The sequence below is a fragment of the Pygoscelis adeliae genome, unplaced genomic scaffold (assembly GCF_000699105.1).
Source record: "Pygoscelis adeliae isolate BGI_AS28 unplaced genomic scaffold, ASM69910v1 Scaffold139, whole genome shotgun sequence".
NCBI lineage: Eukaryota > Metazoa > Chordata > Aves > Sphenisciformes > Spheniscidae > Pygoscelis > Pygoscelis adeliae.
This window is the reverse complement of record NW_008825613.1, coordinates 1,640,826-1,661,354: the sequence shown is the minus strand read 5'-3', so window position 1 is coordinate 1,661,354 and position 20,529 is coordinate 1,640,826. Positions and strand designations below refer to the sequence as shown.

At 40.8% G+C, this 20,529-nt stretch overlaps 1 protein-coding gene across 1 annotated transcript in view; it reads right to left on the bottom strand.

The window, feature by feature from the left end:
• Nucleotides 1-1,244: 1,244 nt before the first annotated feature.
• MINPP1 (multiple inositol-polyphosphate phosphatase 1) overlaps nt 1,245-20,529 on the bottom strand; it is a 20,673-nt gene continuing 1,388 nt past the window's right edge. Inside the window, exons 2-6 of the mRNA XM_009332776.1 lie at nt 20,511-20,524; nt 19,995-20,183; nt 18,977-19,074; nt 16,997-17,130; nt 1,245-2,308 (exon numbers count right to left, since the gene is read on the bottom strand). Of these exons, the coding sequence (XP_009331051.1) occupies nt 1,909-2,308; nt 16,997-17,130; nt 18,977-19,074; nt 19,995-20,183; nt 20,511-20,524 (835 nt within the window). The 3' untranslated portion in view covers nt 1,245-1,908. The remainder of the gene's footprint in view (nt 2,309-16,996; nt 17,131-18,976; nt 19,075-19,994; nt 20,184-20,510; nt 20,525-20,529) is intronic.

The following is a 20,529-nucleotide window of genomic DNA, read 5'->3' as shown; positions in this document are numbered from 1 at the left end:
TATTCCTCCTCTATAAGGAAGAAGGACATATCTTTTAACAAATATGCTGTCTTAAAATCAGTCTCACTGAGCTGACAAACAGAAATCCTCCATTCATCTCCAATAGTCAGGCTTTCGTCCTTTCTGTTCAAATCATGAATCATCACAGGATGACTGACTCACAGAAAAAAATATTTGTTCAAAGGTGGATTTTCTCATCCTTGTAGCTGCTATTTACCAAACTTAACTGCCTTTAAACAAAGGTTCATTTCTTTGTAGCTTGTCTCAAACGTTGCAATAAAGTTTGTAACAGGCATCTGTCACAGTAATTATGATCAGTTGACTTAGTCTCAAGGTAGGATCATGTAAAAAAGGAGACATGCAAAGCTGATATAGCAGTAAAAGTCATATGGTGGGGCTGACAACTATCCTGACCTATATTCCTACATTTGTGTCAGCATCGATACTCCTTCCTAACCATTTCACCAGTTTCAGAAAAAGAGCTGCAGAGCTAACACAGGCAAGTATTTCACCAGGATGTTAAAGATGAAATATCCACCAGTTTTAATCAGTATCTTTTTCACACAGCCCTTTCCTTCCGGGCGATGAAGGAATTTTTATCTGACTTACTGCATTTCAGAATTTCTGGACAATTATCTTCATTTTTCCTTTTTCTGCCACACTGCAGAGCTCTAAAATACCTTCCAACTTTCAGTAGCAAGTGAACCTACTTTAAGTGCAGTTCCTTTAAAAAAATCACCAGTACTTTTATGCAATTAATTTCTTTAAAACCAGCTTCATTTCAAGAACAAGGTAGCACATCAAATGTATACGGTCTACGTAAGTGACACCACGTTCGGTGCCTTAAAGCTAGCAGAAGTCAAGTCTCAGCCAGATACTTTTTACAGTCCAAAACCTGCCTGGATTTAGGGTTAGCAACAAGCTGGTGGATATTTCAAGCAGGAGGCTGGACTGGAGACCTCCAGAGGTCCCTTCCAACCAGAGCTGCTAGGAAAACTGTCAGCATCTGGACAGGACCAAGATGTTCGTAGCCATAGCAGAGTCTAACCTGAATGTCCTAGCCCAAACCTTTAACACAAGAAATTGATGGTGTCAAGTGAAAGGACACACCAGATTACTTAGAGAGCAACTGCTGCATCTCCCAGAGCACCTTAAAGGAAGAATAGCTACTTCCCACTCCCTCACTTTTTTTTTTTTACTTTTTTTTTTTTCTTTTCAAAGATAGTTTACTTACCCCGGAGGTTAGCATGCTATGCGGGATAGATCGATGATGACTTTAAAACTTTTAACTCCTGGACCTTCTTCAGGCAGATAATGCATGCAGGAACACTACAACTCCTCCTGCTTTAAATGCCTAAGAAAGATGTTCCCATGGTGCTGTCTAGGCAGAAGTTGGGCAGCTATGGAAAAGGACTATGCACCCTCTCCCTCCTAGAAGTTCAGGAAAAGGAGCAAAAAAGCTCACAGGTTTGAATTATTTCATGCCTGCCACAGGAAAACAGTAGCTAGCAAAACAGGCAGCGCAAAGCAATACTGAATCAGTCCAACCACCTTCAGCTCTGATAAAATAGAAGTTGCCCCAGCTGCCTCAGTTGCCTTATCTAGAGCACATTCATAAGAGGAATGACCAATGAAATTACTTATTCGTATATATAAACATACAGGTATGCTTCATCTTGCATCACATATTTGTTACAAATGCTCAGCAACATCCCTGTTACAGCATTTGTTTTTGTAATTCTGCTTATATAATAAAAAACAGTGCATTGAGCTAACTGAGACAACCCATCAAATCTGCAAGTTTAGAAAATCAACACAGCAGCAGTAAACCATCAAAAGTGCTTGTTCACAATATCTGTCGAACAGAACCGAGATCAATTTGCAGAACGCCCACTCCATTTCATTCCCTCAAAGTTCATCAACAGCGGTAATATTAACTTTTGGTAATGCACACTCTTCTTTGAAGTGGCAGTTTTCCAGGATGTCCTTGTAATAGTCCTTGAGGTCCACGTAAGTAGAGATGGTTTCATTCGAGTGATGAAACAACATCAGTTTTTCATTCAACAACATCTGCACTTGATACTCTTCTTTAGAGGTTTTCACTTGATCACAGTGGTAAAGCACAAATACCAGGTTGGCTGCATATGGCACAATTCGGCCGCTGCGAAATTTCCGATGCATCTGTCTGATGTAATTGTTTGCCTTGAGAGGCTCATCGTCTTTGAAGAAACCCATAAGGGCAAGCAATGGCTGAAGTGTCTCTGCATGTCCAACTTGTACAATCAAAGGTGAAGAAATGGGTTTTGAACTAAAAAAGAAAAAAGCACAAAGGATGAGCAAGAGCCTGTGCTTTAAAACAAACATACCAACATATTGCATAGCTGTCAGCAACAAAGGCTTAAAGCAGTAGACTTTGAACTTGTTTTATTCCAATGCCCGATAAAAACCTGTTTGGGAATTTCAGTATATTACAGACTTTTTTTAAAGCATCCAGGCTTCCTAAGTTTTGTCCCAATTTAAGGTATTGGCTCTTATATAAAATGTAAAAAGTTGTACTAAGTGCAGTTAGGCTACAGCTAGACCCTGATATAAATATGGTAAACAACAGCAAGAAACAGATTAATGGTGTGTCTCGATATACTCAGCAATCTCCCCAACTCCCTGTGTGAACCTAGTCACCTGTGCTCTTCCCAGGTATGGGAAGATCCAGTGACCATGATTAATATACTGGTTTTGGATTAAATACAAGATTTTTAAATAGCATTGCCTCCTCCCAACAGGAGTTTAAGAGAAGGGCAGCAAATCACCAAGCGAGCTACAAGGCTTTGTTAACATACAAACAAAGTCAAGCCCTTCATCAGATGTGACACAGTCCCCTTCCACTGTCAGCACATGGGAAGGCTCGAGTACATCGCAGTAACTCATTATTTCTGTTACACAGATCTGTTGCAAATACATATAGCCATTCCCCCATCATGGGCTATGTTTAGAATAACTCGGAGACTTTTTTTTTTTTTTAATCAAATAAGATTTTTACTACAAGTTTCACAGATTTGCTTTAGTACAAACCTACAGCTAAAATATAACAGCTTTTCCCACGATGCTGAGCTGTACTTAACAGGATTGATTAGAGTCAGTAATTTTTTTTGTTGTTCCCTGGCAGACGCAAAAAGTACCTGAATGACAAAGCATAATGAACTATTAAGTGAGATCATCCAGGACACAATCCACTTCAAAGACAAGTAATTTATTATTAAAACATACCCTTTTTCTTTTAGCTATTCTAAATACTTCGAATGACACAAAATTTTTAAAAGTCTTTTTAATAAGCTTCTGCCTAAATTAATCCAAGGTGCAGTGAAGAGAAGCCCCCACATTATCATCATTTTAGGCCTGGAAAGTTTGAAAGTTTTCAGCATTAATTTTGCTAGATTTGAGGATCAAAAATCTTTTCCAACTACCATAATAAAGGATACGTGACAATTCAGTTTCAAGATGAAAATTAAGTCTAAGTACAAACTTACTGGCACATTAAGAAACTACAGTAAACCTCTAATATGCTGTGACCAGATTACAACCATGATTGCCTGCAGAAGCAAACAAATTACTGCTTTAACACACAAACTGCTTCCCTCCCTGGCACACCACCACCAGTGCAGGATTTTAAGCAGTGTTTCTTGCGTACCTCTACAACCACCAACGCGTATCGTGCTAGAACAAGGATCATAATTTGATAGCAAAATACTGGCAATTTTTTTTTTTCCTATAATACGGTTCAGCTGTTTGGAAGGTACATCATCATTTACCAAAGTTTAGTCTGAAGACAGTGATCCAGTCGTTGGAGGAAAACCATTGTCCCAAAACCGTTGTCCCTCCGCAAATTATTAGTCCAAATTATAAGCAGGACTACTGCTATTACTAATTCTTGAGAATACCAGCTAGTCAAAAAGATGATCATACTCCCTCAAGCACACAGGCCAGCAAATTAAGCCACTGATTCACACCACAAACAAAGCCTAAAATGAAGACAGTTTGTACAACAGAAGGTTACACATTGTTCAACCAAAGGAAAGATAAGAGCTGGCTTGCTGCACAAGGAAGCATCAGCCAAGATGAAAATCTGCCCCTTGCTCCAGAGAAGTATAACGGCTTTTTGGGACCATCTCCAGGTGGTACTCAGAAACCCAGGTCACTTGTTCTAGCACACGTAAATATACGTTTAGCTTTCATGAGACAAGAAGTGATGTTTTGCAACACTCCAGCTGCCAGTAAAATCCACCCGCAGGTAAGACACATCTTGATTGGCCTGAAAAGGAGGTATTTCCTCTGTTCCAACCTGAAGTCTGAAGCAACTGAAAAATGGTTAACTAGGGGACTTGCCTGTAGATTCGAACTTTGATCAGATAAGCAGGAATTCAGTACAGGCACAGGATGGGCTCTGTACTACCAGCTATATATAGCCATGGTGTTTGTGCAGTTAAACACACCTTGCACAGTTCTGCTCTCTGGTGAGCCTGCAGCTCTTCTGACTATACTCCTTAGACATGTATGCACATACTCTGCCCTTAGGCAAAACATCACGTAAAAAAAAAATCAGAAATATGCCTCTGTTTCCTGTTGAAAAGAAGCATTAAAACCACAGAAAGGTTCTGTATGGAGGATGTTAAGTTTCTTTCCACCCATGCCTTTGCTGCTCACCAAGAGGTGTACATTCACTATAGCCCCTCTTCCAGCTCCTCCAAAATCAGTGGTTCTGCCTACATTTCTCCCCTTGTTATTTATGACCCCTTCCCTCATTTTAAAATTGTAAAGCTTTTGGATCCTTTGACCCCTTTTGCCGCCCCCCCCCCGCCTTCTTTGTTCCCTCCTCTTACTCATTTGACTAGTTCATTTATATCCTCTCCCTCCATACACACCTTCAGGGAAGTATTTTTAGGTTTTAGGACACATTCACATCCCTCCTGTCAGTCAACAAATAGGAACAGCAGCAAAAAACCACATGCCTATAGAAGATGACAGAAGGCTATCCCTTTGACCTCCTGCAATTTCCAGCTCAGAGATCTCCCGGGCCAGATGTGGCTTCTGTGTAATGTAGGACCTCTCAATGAGTCTTTCCTTTGTTAAATCTCTCCTTAAATCCACGTACATTTCTAGCATGCACAACACCCTGTGGCAAGGAGTTGCACAGCTTCACACACTGTTCTTAATTTTTTCTATTTGTAGATGCTACGTACCATTTAATCCTTTCTACTTACAACTTCGCAATAATATTCTAAGTTGAGAAATCCCACCTTAGTCATTCCACAATTTTTCCAAATGAGCTGTATCCTTTTAGATCAAAGTATTAGAAATGCACAGTACTCAAGACAGTAAGCTACATCGTAAATCCATGCTGCGCCCATGATGCTCTTTGTTTTCTTAATTCACGACATCTAACACCTTTTCTAGTTAGCTTACAGAAATTCAAGATACTTCCAGACAACTGTAACGACCTCAAAACTCAGCTCCTGAGCAGTAAGTTATCCCAGATTCTACCTGACAGATAAGATCATTTTTAGCATGTGGATTACTTCACAGATCTGCAATTTTCAAGCCCAGTTAGTCTCACAACATCCTTTTACAATCCTCCTAGTAGAAACAATTTGTCTTACTCAACCTGAATAAAAGTGCTGCATTTGCAGTTCCACTTAACTTCTCACCTCTTTTTCCCAGTCATTTACAACATGCTGAGCAGCCCAGATCCTTGCAGATCATCTCCACTAGCGACCTGCCTCTGCTAGGAAAAATCAGTTATCCCTACCCTCCATTTCTCATATTTTTATTCATTTTTACCCACGTAAGGACCTTCCCCCTTAACCCCAGCTGCTTGATTTCTTTTGATAAGGAAACCTGTTGAAAGATGTTTGGAAATCATGACCGTGTCTCCCAGATCACCCTATTTGTATGCTTGCTGATCCTTCCCAAGAGCTCCAAGAAGTATGTTTTCCTTTCAAAGAGCCATACTGACACTACTCTGGTATATCATATTCATCAAGGTGCTTATCAATGCTAGTCTCAATCGTTATTTCTACTAGACTGGCCTGTAATTCTGATTCTCTCCTGGAGCTGCTTTTTTCGTTTTTTCTTTACTTAATTATTTGTTTTTAAATCATCACACCTGCCAGCCCCCACAAGCTTCTTGGCTGAAACCAACACACACTGGCTGTTATTTCAGCTATTTCATTCAAGCTCTTTTAGCACTCTTCGGGGAGTAGCACCCAGCTCTAGCAACTCGGCACATTTTCGTTTCGTCGCAGCTGCACGTCCTTATACACATGCCTGCTTCCAAATGTGGTGGTCTGTATTCTATAGTTTACTACGCAAGGAAACTAGTAATGTAAACATGCTGCTAAAGTCTCCAAAACAAGTGTTACATAGGCATTATTCACTCCACAGGGAGTAGATTTCACACACCCACCCCACCCCCCAAAAAAAGATTTCAGAGCTGCTAAGAAAAAAAAACAAATAATAAAAATTTAACATTCCGACTATCAGCACTGGCTTTAAGCAAGGTTTGGCTTTACTTTCTAGCTGACCCTAGCAGGAATTTTGAATTGGAAGTAAGTCACAAAAAATATGGTTAACTTCTTAGAGTTAAAAAAAAAAAAGACATACATTTCCAAAACAGGAAAGAAATTATAGCATATACACATACACGCACACAGAAGTTTTAAAGAGCATGGAAAGAAAATCTCATGAAGACAAAAGAAGGAATAAACAAGGCGCTCATTCTTACTGTAACTTGAGTTTTTATTTCACCTGCTTTAGTCTCATGAAATCCTCATGCTGACAGGCCAAACCACCTTGGAAGACAAAACAAACCTCTCTCACTCACAGCTATCCCACCGTATTATTTTAATGAGGATTAAAATGGTTTCCTTATATGATACGATTCTGAGTTTTCAATAGCCTCTTTAACACAGTATACTAGGTTTCTCACCAGCACTGGATATCTGATTTCTAAGATTATTCAAGCACTCCCTGTTCAGTCTCTGGGGTCACGACTCCAGTTCAGATGTGGTTTCATGTCATCTAATAACAACAATAATCACCATCAAGGTTAAAACAGCAACAGTAATATTTTTAATTATGGGGAAATCATGAAAGATTGCCTCTTCAGAGCATGTACACAGGCAAAGGTTACTACTGGCCTTACATTTCCGATAAAGACAGGAACGCAAAGCACAATCAACAGAACACTGATAAATTCAAAACAGTAGCACAGGCTAATAAAATATTAAATGAATGGCCTGAGGTTTCCACACTCAGTCTTCTTTACAATCGATTAATGACTCAGCATCACATGGAAGCATCAGACAAAGTTCTCAACAATATACTCTGGCAACTGCTAATGATATTTCAATTCACTTTTTTCTCACTTTTGTTTAGTAGTAAATTACTTGGGAAAGCACACTGATCAGTAGAAAAAAAAAATCTCATTTCCAACTTTAAAGGGAGATGAAGAGACTGTGCATAAAACTTTGCCATAAAATAATAAGAGCTTGTTTGAAAGTGATTGCTGGCGACTGGTTTCACATTCATTTTATAGGGCACTTCCAAATGAGCAGAAGTGGCTGTCACTAGGCAGGACATGAGCAGGGTTCATTGAAGAGATGTGTCAACTTCAGCTACTGAACTGCCCACGCTGTAACCTTCTAAGTAAATCTGACCACAGCTGAAAATGAAGAAGTTACTGAACAATTCATCAGCACGACCCTGAAAGCTAAGTCTCACCATGGAAAAAAAAGGCACCGTGGAGAAGCACAGACGTGGGATTTATCATTCAGGCAAATTCTAGTTCTCCTTAGTCTCAGCAGATTCAGGTTTAACCCTGAATCTTCTGCATCAGCTCACCCATCCTCAACGGTAGATCGTTCCTACTCTTCCTAGGACTACTGATATATCACTTTAGATATGGAAGAAGTGAACTTTCTTTTAACCAAAGTTTATTTCCTAAGCACCAATGTGACTTTCAGCTAGAGATAACCCAAACCCCAGGAGATGGTGGGATATGAAGAAATGTTTCCTAGAGCAAAGCTGAACTGGCCAACCTTCAAACCTCATGTAAAAATCCCTCCAACAACTTCAAAGAAGGTAAGTTTTAACAACTGTTAAACAAGCAAGCTTAGACTAGATTCTGTCCTTTTTCTCCCCAATATGAAAGCCAGGACAAAGGACTCAAAAACCTCTACTTTCAGCTATGAGATGAATTCTCCATCCCTCCCACCTCCCCCTGTGATTTATTTCTGGAAAAAAAAGCTGGAGGAACCCTAAATCTACAAGGAAACAGCAGAGATCAGGGAATGCAGTGGGAGTGCTGGGACTCGGAGGGCAGTAGAAATACTGAACAGTGGTGTTGCTCAGAGTGTTAGCACCAGAGGGAAGAAGAAAAAAAGAAAATAAAAATCCAAACAGTATTAATTCCTCATGTGTCAAAACTTCCACCTTGAATAGTAGAACAGAAGACAGCTGCGCTCATTCATTTCCAGAATCAGTACCAACAAAACAAAATGCCACCGCAAATACTGACAAGATAAAAATTTTCTTCTTTTCCATCAAGGACATACATGAGCTCACTCATGGCAAAGGCAAACCTGAACAGCTGACAAGGCTATGCAAAACTCATTTAAAACCCCGATTAAAAGGCAACAGCTCTTATCTAGTCCCACAAGAGTTAATCACCCAAAGCTAACTAGGCTTCACTGCATTTCACTTCAGAGCTTCTGCAGTTTCAAAAGCTCTTTTCTGAATGATCCCACCTCACGTTCTTACGGACCTCAGAGATTAAATGCATTATTGCAGCAGCATTGTGCTGATGCTAAATGTTGAACCATCATGACGAGTCAAAACCAAATCAAGAGGGTCATGCCACTTGTCAAACCCTTCCTGCCCAAGGTGAATACTGGTTAGATCAGTTCCTTTGTGTGTTAGTTGCCTAGGTATTGTTTTGCTTAGTTTTTTTAATTCCTTAGATAAAAGGACATGACTCTAAAAGTTGCCGAGGTATCTTTTCAGAGCAATCCTGAGCAAGCAAGTATTAGGTAATTAATGTGAGATTAAGTACGTTCTGGGAGGTTTGAAAGGCCAAGCAACACCAAGTATCTAGTTCTAGGCAGATAGATGAAAAGACACATTCCCAGAGAAGGTCCCCTGGACTGCCCAGGTATCTGTGAGAAGTCAGCAATCACACACACTTCAGAAATGCAGACACAGGGATGCTGCTGAACGTGCTACAAGGACCTATGGAGAATTTCACGTCTCTACCTGGTTTCTCCAAAAGCACCCTTTACTCATGTCAGAAGCCCCATCTATCAAAACCAACCATACAATATGATATAAAGCTGCTGTTTGAGACACAGTTTATTAGCGAAAATCATCCCATTTCTCTGATTTTCTGGAAATGAAGCCAAGACCTGCATATTTTTCAGGTGTACTAATGTAAACTGTGTGGTCTATTGAACTGTACAGCTGGCATGTTGTTCTGTGAATAAACATCTTATTACAGGGATCAGTTTACCTATCACACATACAACACCTGTTCTCTCTGAACAGATATACTGAAGTCAAGCAATTTTTTTTTTGTAAGTTATGTATCACTGTGTAATTAGCAGATGAGGTGACAAGCACCTAGTCCAGAAGCTTTCATCACAGGCTCTCCCAGCAGCCCAAAGAGCCAGGGGACACCCCCTGAAGTGGCCCCATACAAAGCCACCCACACCTCCATGCCCTCTGAGAAAGCAACCCTCTAAAGAGCACAGTACCAACACCTCTAACCTGGGTCTGTAAGAGCCACTTTATACCTCGAAGTAAGCTCACGTAGTACGCATCTGGCTACAAACTGCCCTGCACTTCAAATAATGTAAATTACATGTCTATGTGTCATAGCCCTGGTTCTCCTTTGGAGCTGCTCTGCTACTGGGTGAGTGATCGAACACACTAGTTTACAACTCCCACCAAGGGACGCAGGACATCCTGAACCTGCTGATGCACCCAGAGAGCCAAGAACCTGCACTGTGCAAACGTGGGATCCCAGTGGCAACCAAGAAGTTTTAATAAAAGAAGTGACTGAACAGTTTGGATCTAAGCAAAAAGGGTTTTTTTAAAAATCAAATTATATCATTTCTACTGCATACGTGGAAGCTTTTTGCTCTGTTCCCTTTGTACATACTATAAAAAGATAGTTTTGAACAGTTAATTGTTTTTAGATCATATATTGAATTCTTCTGTACCAAGTCATAGTTTTGAAAGGAGCGATTAGGGCACAGTAGTAAATGACTACAGAAAGGTTATCAATTGTGTTGTGAACTGACCTACAAAGAGGAAAGCAAGTTACGTGGAACAATAAAAGCTACCAATAAAATGGCAAATTAAGCTGTTTATCTTATGGCTTAGCCTGGTATAACTACAAAGATCACCTTACCTTCACTTGATCTTGAACTACATTCAAATTCAAATAAGTCTTTTTTAAAATACCTTAAACCTGCTTACTCTCAGAGGAAACCACCAAATATTTTGCAATGTGTATGTGCAGCTAGGTCAGTATTTTCAATCATTAGCCACCTACTTTAAATATTGAGATGGCTGCACAAAGCATACCTCCCAATTTCCAGAGCCTTATGGTAATCCATTCGGACAGTACAAGTAATAACAGGTATTTCGTATTCTCTTTCACAAGCAAGAAAGGCAGACTTATTAAATATTTGAAGCTAGAAGAAAAAAGTATAAAACAGCTTTAATGAATAGCTGACATCCTTAAAGTGTGCCACAACCAATTTTCAAATCCACCCCTGCCCAAGTGTATAGCTATTAAGGGTTTTTTTAAATAAGATTAGCAGCTTCATATTGCATTAACTACCAAAATACACAGATTTCTCATCAACACACACAGTTCCCGTTGGCAGAAGGGCACTCCCAGATCACAGATGTAAGGCTCATCTAGGCATCTCACAGAAACTGAAGCTGAAAAGCAATACACATCTTTATCCTACAGATCCGTACCCTATGCTGTAGCAACAGGGGCTTCCCTCCTGCAACTGTAGCGTTTCCCCTTTCTCCTCCCAAGTTCAGTGTGCCAAGTCTCCCAACAAGGCAAGAAGCCAGCAAGCAATGGGGTTGAGCTGGCAGTCCCAGCAGTCCCATGCAACACACAGACCAGATAAGCCTCTTGAGGAGGGATGTGGGCCCATCAAGTCTGAGGTTATTCCTACCGTCAGCACTATGTTAGGCAAGGGGGGGGGGGGGGGGGTAGCAGAAATCATAATAGGTTTTGGTCACTAGCTGTAGCCCACATATGAGCCACAAAGAACTCAATGCTTCTTCTAAGCTAAAGTGACACTCATTGATTGCTCCTCTACATCCCGATGTTGAAGTGTCTCTAAATACCACAGCTTTGGGCAATTGGACACTTTCTAACTGTTTAAACAAATGCTGACTGGTAAGAGCAGCAGCCTTTCAAAGATTCTTCCAGAGTAGCACAACTGCAAGTGAACATGCACGCATATATCACTGGCAGTTTTATCAACATAATGAAGAGCAGCAACACTTTCAGTAAGGTCTAAGCTCCAGCGGGGGGAAAACCCAACAGTTTAGTTGGGTAGCTTCTTTGCCACATAGTTGCATAGCCTGACTCTGTATTTCCTATCCGTAGCAGGAAGACTTGGGAAAAATGCAATTCTTACGTCTTCACAAAAATAAAGTGCTTTGTGGACTAAGACAACTGCCCAAGTATGCCATCTCAGTACAACATATCACCCGGTTTAATTTTATATTCAACTCTTGTGATACAATTTTTTTTTTTATAATTAAGAAAATTTGTATGGAAGAGAGAGTCCTGGCCCCCAACCTCTCCCTAGAAATGTGACCACGACATTCCCTTACAGACTGGTAAGAAGGTACGGAGGAATGTGGTCCTGAAAGGCCCACTGCAACTATGGTAAGGTCTCAAGGAGTAGATGCTTTCTACTAAGAATTAACCTTTATTAGACATTTATACTTTATCGCTACTGAGAGTGCAGAAGAATAGGGTCCATGCTAACAGTAGGTGGTCACTAATATAACTATCGATAAATTCAACATCAGACCCAAGTTCCTGAACAGATATTCCAACACCTTTCCACCAGCGGTCTGGATGGGGACAGTTGACAAGAGCAATCATATAGTAAAAATCCCTTTCACAGCCTTCAAAACCATCTTGCTGTACAGCAAGACCTACACAGAAGAGACTATTGCTAGTTTAAACCAAGAATTCTATTGGAATTCGTATGATGGAAGATCCTAAAAATGTCTGAAACTTTTGCACTGCAAATTGAAGGTGGGACTAATTAGCAATAGGTATTTATTACCACCTTCATCATTTTCTTACGAATAGACTAATTAGCAGAAGATATTTTCCCCAGAAGAAAGAGAAGTGAGCTTTAACAAGGCAACTAGCAAGGCAACTAAGTTCAGTGAGCAATCAGATTGCAAGGTCAAGAATCACTTCATGGAAGAAACAGGGTTACAATAAAAGCAAGGTTTCTCTTTTTAATTCAGCTGTAACTGGGAATGAAAACAGGACAAAGCTATTGAATATATATACTTAAAGCATGCCACAAAAATGCTGCATTGTCAACACTGTTCTCCACTGCCAAGCCTGAAGCAGAACAGATAATCCAGATTCCTCAGCTTCTTGCTGGAACACTCCCCTTTCTACTTTTGGATAGCCCAATCTAAGCTTTCCAGAAAGAAAGGAGAACTTGGAGCAAAGATAATGCTCTGGAAGTAAATTTGTTGTTCTTAAATTTTTTAAAGCAAGCAGCTAGTTACAAATCAACATTAAACATCACTAAATTGAAACAACATTCCACTAAGAGACATTTCATCATCAGAAAGGTTCATTTTCTGAGTAATGAACAGTTAAGTATTTAACCTGTTGCCTTGAAGATGCACAATACCATAAGAGACACTCATGCACACACATATTCACAACCAAACACTTTCTACTGTTATTAACACAGGCACACTTCTTTATTTGTATGGTGTCTTGTTTTCATTTGTACTCTCATATTGCCACGGGATCCGGGATAAGTCTCCCTCTCTAGATAAAAAAGCATTAGTTGCACCTCCGCTCTCTAGATCACAAGAGACACAAGCTGTTCCAACACATCGGCGGTGGCAGATTTCCACGTATTCTTAAGTGCACCGGGTTACCCGATTCAGATTATACTAGTCTTCAGTGCTTTAAGACTGCCACCTTACGTTGTGGGATGGAATGACACACTCCTTTTGAACAAGGCAATACACTTCGGAAGCTTTCAGTTCCCATTTAGGATGATGCAAACTAAGCAGACTGCTTACCCAGCTTTGAATTTTGCAAAATTTTTAGGGTCCCGATCCTTTACACACACGCATAAACTCACTACTTGCTTCCCTTTGTGGTGGCAATACAACACGAGAAGTCCAGAGATTGCAACCAAACTTCTGCAGCCAAAGCTAAAAGACAGAATGAAGTTATCTCGGCCCTTTAGTGCTCTGCCTCAGACAGCTACTCTTCCCCAAGCAGCCTGCTCCACCTTGTAATTTAGTGACTGTTGATCTAGTTCTCAATAAATGAGAAGTATAGATATAGATTTTGTCAACTATAGCTTTTTTTTTTTTGTTATTATTAAACCTACAGGGATATCTTACACACAGTTGAGACACAGCTGCAACTAATGCATATAATTTAAGGATTGAAAGGCTGTCACTGTTCAGAGTAAATTATACTAAAAGGAAACAAAACTTATCACTCTCCTTACATGAGTCAAGCTGCATTTAGAAGTTATTTTTCAGATTTCAGAAGGACAGAGGGGTGTTAAGGGTCTTGCTTGTCTGTTTTTCTTTTAACCTGCACTTCTTCCTGATCTCATTCCCAGTTCTTACTTTCTCTGTTCATAGGGACAGACACAGCACATGACAGAGGCAATCACAGCAGCGTGCTTGTCAATCTGTTCACAGTTGGATGTTAATGACCTGTGCCCTAATGTATTTTTCATTTAGCTCTCTAGTAGGCTGAAGAAAAGATGCAGTGAAGAAGTTTATTTAAAGAGTGATCTAGCATAACCACTGCTTTGGCTCCACCACTACCAAAATGAGAGGTATCACCAACTCCCACACAAGCCTTAAATTTCCAGATGCCAGAGTGATCATTTGACAGCACAATTTCCTAAGCCAGCTTGGCTGGAGAGGGGTCACTATCGCCAGCCACCCACCTTTCATTCACAGCAACTCCTCCCCAAAGCCAAACTTATTTCATGTTTGCGACTGTCAAGTTTTAACCCATTCATGGCAAAATGAACAGAGGTGTCTCCTTTGTGCTGGCTGGCGCACAGCACAGGCAAGATTCAGAAAGGCCCCGACTGCTGCTGCCACGCAACACAACAGAGTCCTGTACACTCCCATCCTTGGATCTCATTTCTGACCCTGTATGGCCCCCTTCTCTAGGTTCACATAATCATTAGACCGGGATCAAGGTACTAATCTGGATACAAGTGTTAGGAAAGTCTACATATGTATCTCAAAGGCAAGTTTTCAACACCTTTACCTTCTTGCATACTAAGCCGATACTCTGTTAAAAACGGGCACGGCTGATTTTCCAGGTGAATCCCAAAAATAATCAAAATAAACAGTACAAGTACTGTCTACCTAGTGATAACTCCACTTTAGATGAAAGAAATCATGTCATGGATTATACTAAACATGACCTCAACATTCCTGCGTCACTCAGAGCTCCAGTGATGAACACAGGGAGCATCTCTGCATCCCACACTAAAGGACAGCAAAAAAGCCAACTGACTGTGAGAACTATGCTCCAACTTACTTAACGCACAGTTCTTCTACCACTGTTAATGTCCAGCTTGGATCCTCAGTCAGCAAACTTTTAAAGGAACAAAACTTCTTTGCTGTCTTCTCTACTGCAAAATGGTTATAATCAACTTTATGGATCGTTCCTCCAACCCAAAACATGAATGCTACTTCTAATTTCAGTCTGCTGACTAAAAGGAAAAAAAAAACATGTCTTCAACAGGTTATCATGTAAAAATTATATATAGCCAGCCTCAAATATCCATGACTCATGCTCTTCTTTCTGAAATATCAAAGCCATTAATATTATTCTGCTGGGTGTTAGGTAGATCTAGTTTAATATATTGACTATAGACAAAGTCCCAAGGATGCTAGGAATGCAAGAACATACACCACATGTAACTAATGTTTATGTATCAACACCAAAGCTGAATTTACTGGTTATAGCTTAAAGTTATTTATAAATTGGTTTCTATCAAGTATTTAACAGCACAATATTTATACAATCTTACAATCACATCCTTGATATTATGTACTCTTATAAACATTTGCACACTTACCTGCTAAGGTATTAATTCACACAATTGATCACTGAACTATGAATTTATAATTCCTCATTTTGCATGAGGAGCATGCACACAGGTGGCAAATTAATTCTCATATGAATGCACTGCATTTAAGCCTAAAGCAGCTCTCAAAAAAACCCAGATTACCAGCACATGAAAACAAATGCAGGTAATTCTGTGACACAAACATCCCAACCTGTGACTGAAGCCTTTGTTTTCCCCATGCCAGAACAGATCCCAGTTTCATTCCTATTTTACTACTCCCCATCATACCAATCCACACGAGACAAGATCGACACCAAACAGATAGTGAATCACAACTGCTGACTGATACCAGCTCATAGGAGCAAACAATACACAAAAAGAGCACAGGCAACTAATTTTTAAGAAAGTATAGGGATGGTTATATCCTGACACCATAAAGGCAGTTTTGAGGACTGCACAACTCAGCGGATGGAGTACCACTGCTATCGTTCTTCCAATGACACAAAACGACTGTTGTCAAATCATGGCAACAGATGAAGACAAACCACTTTATCAGACCACCATCCTTTTAAGACACCTGATTATTGTATCTTCAAGTCTACTAACAGTTAATTGTAAGGCCTAATACCTTCCTACAGCTACAGCGTTATTCCCAAACTACAGCTTTGCTGTAAAAGAATAAGGATGGGAAACTAAATATCCTAGACAGAGTTCTCAGACTGGCCAGCTGAACTACTGACTTTGGATTCACAGAACAAATCAAGGCGTTTACAATGACTTCAGGACAGAAGTGTCTTTCTCCTGTTCTTACAAGGCACCGAGTAAGAATGAGGAATTTATAATTCCTCATTTTGCATGAGAATTTAATTAATTTGCACCGAGATCACCTAAAGTCTGCCCTTCCCTAGTTACAATGAAGCAGGTTTGTTACAGCAAGGCTGGTTTGCTGTTACACCTCCGGCCTCTTGGATCCTGCAACAGGCCGTCCTCGTCTACAGTCACTAAGTGTTTGGATTGATCTGTAATAATTATTTTTCCACAATTACATTTCAACACCTTTAATCTGAACAGAAAGCTTTAATAATGCAAGAGACTCAAATCAAACACATGCAGAAAGAAAGAGTTCCACACTGAAGTGCTTAAGTAACCAGATAAAAGAAGATATCATGGGCATGCTTTCAACCCACAATCTTCCATTTTTGCCACAGATTATTTTTAACAAGGACATTTTAAACAAAAAGCTCATTGTTTTAACTTGATGGCCTCTTCTCAAACTGTGCAGGAAGAGAACACCATTATCAGACACAGCAGCTGGCTATCCCTTGAAGGCCTGCATGGATCAGTAAGTTAAAAGATGGAAATACGTTAGCTGGGCACAAGAGCATCAATGGAAAAAAAAATATATATATACTCTTTACAGTAATACTGCTCTATTAAAAATTTGATTCTTTCCATTAAAATTCTCCTAGCTCAAACTCTCCTAACATTGCTATGTTTGGAAGTACTTAGTTTCTATTCACATTAAATCCAACTCAGGATTGACCACAGAGAGCTTGTAGCCAAAGCACAAAAGCCTTTTTATTTACCTTTTACTCTCTTCCACCGCTTTGTCCAAATGCTGGAAGATATCTTGGAATAAAATGCAGCTGGAGCGACTATTGATGTCATAGCCATATCCTCTCTTCCAGTATTGCTTCAGGTCGTTCAGGTATTCCAGTACCTAAAGTTACAGAGTTCACAAGTTTTTACTATGGCACAGAGGGAAAATAAAAAACCCACAAGCTGGAGCAATGATGCTACCACACACTGCATGAAATCAACAATTCTTTGACACAAAAAAAACCCAAAAAAACCGCAAACAAACATCAAGGATCCAGTTGAAACTGCTTCAGCATAAAACCAGACACAAGAGATCAGACTGAAGAGCCACCAAATTCAGCATCTTGTCTCTGATCATGCTCATCATCAGGCCTAGGGAAAACAGCGGGCACGCTTCGCCAGACTCCAGTAATTTTCAGCCCAGGGCTTTGAGCCCTAAGGTGGTTTTCTACAAATTTAATAGACTTCAGTGGATTCTCTCCCACAATAACCCAATCTCCCCTTCGAACATACCAAGTTTTAGCCTTAATAGTACCCTGCAGTTTGGCTACACACTGCGTTAAAAAAAAAAAAACACAACAGTCTGTTGTTAACCTGCCTGCTGCTAGCTTCATTTGGTACCCATTAGGTACTGCACATGACAAGACAGTCATTATCCACCACTTTTTTAGCATTTCTGATTTTGCCTTATGAAGGTCAAAGACCCTTAGCTTAGTTAATCATTCTTCAGATGGAAGCAATCCCATACCTTTAACTGAGTTTGTCTTATTTCTACATTCTAGAGATGTGCACACATCTCAAAAAAACAGAACTGTGCCTTGGATTTATGGAAGAGCACACAATGCTCTCCTTGTTCTCTGTTCGTTTTCTTACAATTCTTAGCATTTGTTTTTTTTAAATTTTGTCCATTTAATTTTACTGTAACTGAGCCAACATTTTCATGGATCTATACCATCAAAATTTCACTTCTCAGTGGCACAATGGATCTGAGAGACAGCCACCTCACATATGAAGCTTCAACTTCTTACCCCATACGCATCATTCCATAATGAACACCATCTGCCACTGTATTGCTGCGTAATCCACCCTCACAGGGCCCTTCTGCAAAGCCTCTCAAACACCCCATATTCTTACTATACCAAGTAACTCCATATAATCAGGAAGCTTTCCCACCTCACTGCTAAGTTTTTTATAAATATATTGCACAGCACAGGTCTCAGCAGAAGTCCATCGTGACCTTCCTCCTCTTTGAGATGAGAGCATTTACTCCTAACTCCACTGCCTACCCTTTAGCCAACCACCTATCTGTGTAGAGGCCTCCCTTCTTCCCCAGGTGTGCTAAGTTTCCTTAAGAGCCTCAAGGGGGGGGGGGGGGGGGGGGGGGGGGGGCTCACTGAACATGTTTTGGAGTGATAAATAAATGACATCACTCTTAATCCCTATCTCTCTTGATCCCTTCAACGGGTACATCAGGTAGTTTCTGAAAGAGGAGGAACAACATAAGTCTCATTTATCTGGGTTCTACTAGTTTTATTAACAGGCATTCGGTTTAGAGATGTGACAGTTGCCAAAACCATATAAAGAGTCTTAGAGGACCTAGAAGACCTCATTTGATGCCCTCTGGAATCAAGGCATTTTATTATATGATTATCATATGCAAAACAAAGCTGTCCAGAGCATTTCTGATGTTACAGAAATAGAAGCATATAAGAATTAAGCATAATAGGAAAAGACTGTTTTAATCAGGACAAATCAAGACTGCATCAGTATTTAAGTCTGAATGAAGAAGGGTATTTCAGTCTTGCTGCTTGATTAATCCAGAGCTCTTTGGAGACCAAAGTAGTGCATCATTAGACTGAAGAATAAGGGGCACACAACTTAAAACTTCTGACTGTGCAAAGAGTTGTATCTGAACACTAAGGCATCTTTTGAAGGCTTCTCAAATATCTCTCCCATTTAGCACCTACCTTGGCATCTTCTTCACTGAAGAGTGAACACCATGGGGAGGTCACATTTTTTATCGCCAACTCATATGAGCAAGCGAGAAAAGCCACTTGAACAAGATCTGCAATAAATCCAACAAGTAAAAGATAAATCACTGCTATATAAGTAGCAACCTTCTCTCAACTTGCTTCTAAAGCGAAATGTAATTACAATTTAGCAATGCAAACAGTGTAGTCCAATAAATAATCGCCAGTCCAAAGGCCAAGCACCAAAAATAAGTAGTTTTCAACAGAATTATTGCGCAAAAGCCAAATTTCAGACTGCAAGCTTTTCACATTACATTGCTACAAGGGGGAAACGAGAGCATTTCACATCAAATGCTGCACGTCTGCTGATGTGCATGCTATAGGTGTTGATCACTACTGTGTTCTCATCACCACAAAGGACAGAAGAGGCAATACAAGGAAGGTGTGTCTGTTCAACACCGAGTAGTCTTTGACTACCACTACTCATCCTCCACATTAGTGGCTGAGTTTGAACAGCAGCATGCTGCAACTTCGGGATTGCAGCTTTAGGGACATGCTGGAAATGACAGCAACACCTATTTGGGGGGTCTCCCCCACCACTTGACCACACAGGGAAACCTGGCACTTCTCTTCTGGACAAGTGAAGTTACAACACACATACCTGTCCACCTTTTCCTGAAGTTATTTGTGCGTTTGAGTTGTAACATGTTTTACAAAAGCTACATCTGCTCAACAAAGCAGAATTAAAAGAATAACACACTTGTATCCCTCCAAACAAAGATAAAGTTGATTTCACCTGTAGGAAAGATATTTTTAAACATCTTTTTCTTCTGATTAACAAGCATTCATTACTGCAACACCAATACACATTTGCAGCCTTACGCATTTAATTGGAGACTGTGTCTGCGATTTACAGCATATTTTAAATTACCTACTCTGCACAGCTACACGGCATCTCAGGAGTTCTTCTCAGGCAGACTCGGAGCCGAAGCCACCTGTAACAAGCATTCATTACCTGCGTTCAGCTCCTCCACCGGCAAACACAAGGCACTCGCGACCTTCTCCAAAACCTTCCTCATTTCTGGCCCCTCTTTAAAGGCATTCACCTGGCACATCGCCGTGTCATTCTCTTCCACCAAAGCAACAAACTTGGCGCAGTGATCGAAAAACCGCATCAAGGAATCATTAACTTCAACCTCCACCTCTGAAAGCAAATGCGGGCCTCAGGGACACATCCAGGGGAATCATTGCCGTCCCCAAGGGTACTGGGGCCCGGCCACCCAGACACCCTCCCGGGGACAGTCCCCACCACCACAGCAGTGTCCCTACGGGCGGGACGCACGGTGCAGGATCCCCCTCTGCCTGGGTATGGGGGACATGGAACTGGCCTCGCGGCTTCCCGCAGCCCCAGGGCAGCGGAGAGGGCGTGGGGCTCCCTCAGCCCCTCAGGGAGGGCGTGGGGCTCCCTCAGCCCCTCAGGGAGGGCGTGGGGCTCCCTCAGCCCCTCAGGGAGGAGGGGGTCCAGGCTTACCGGCGCTACCGAGGCTGAG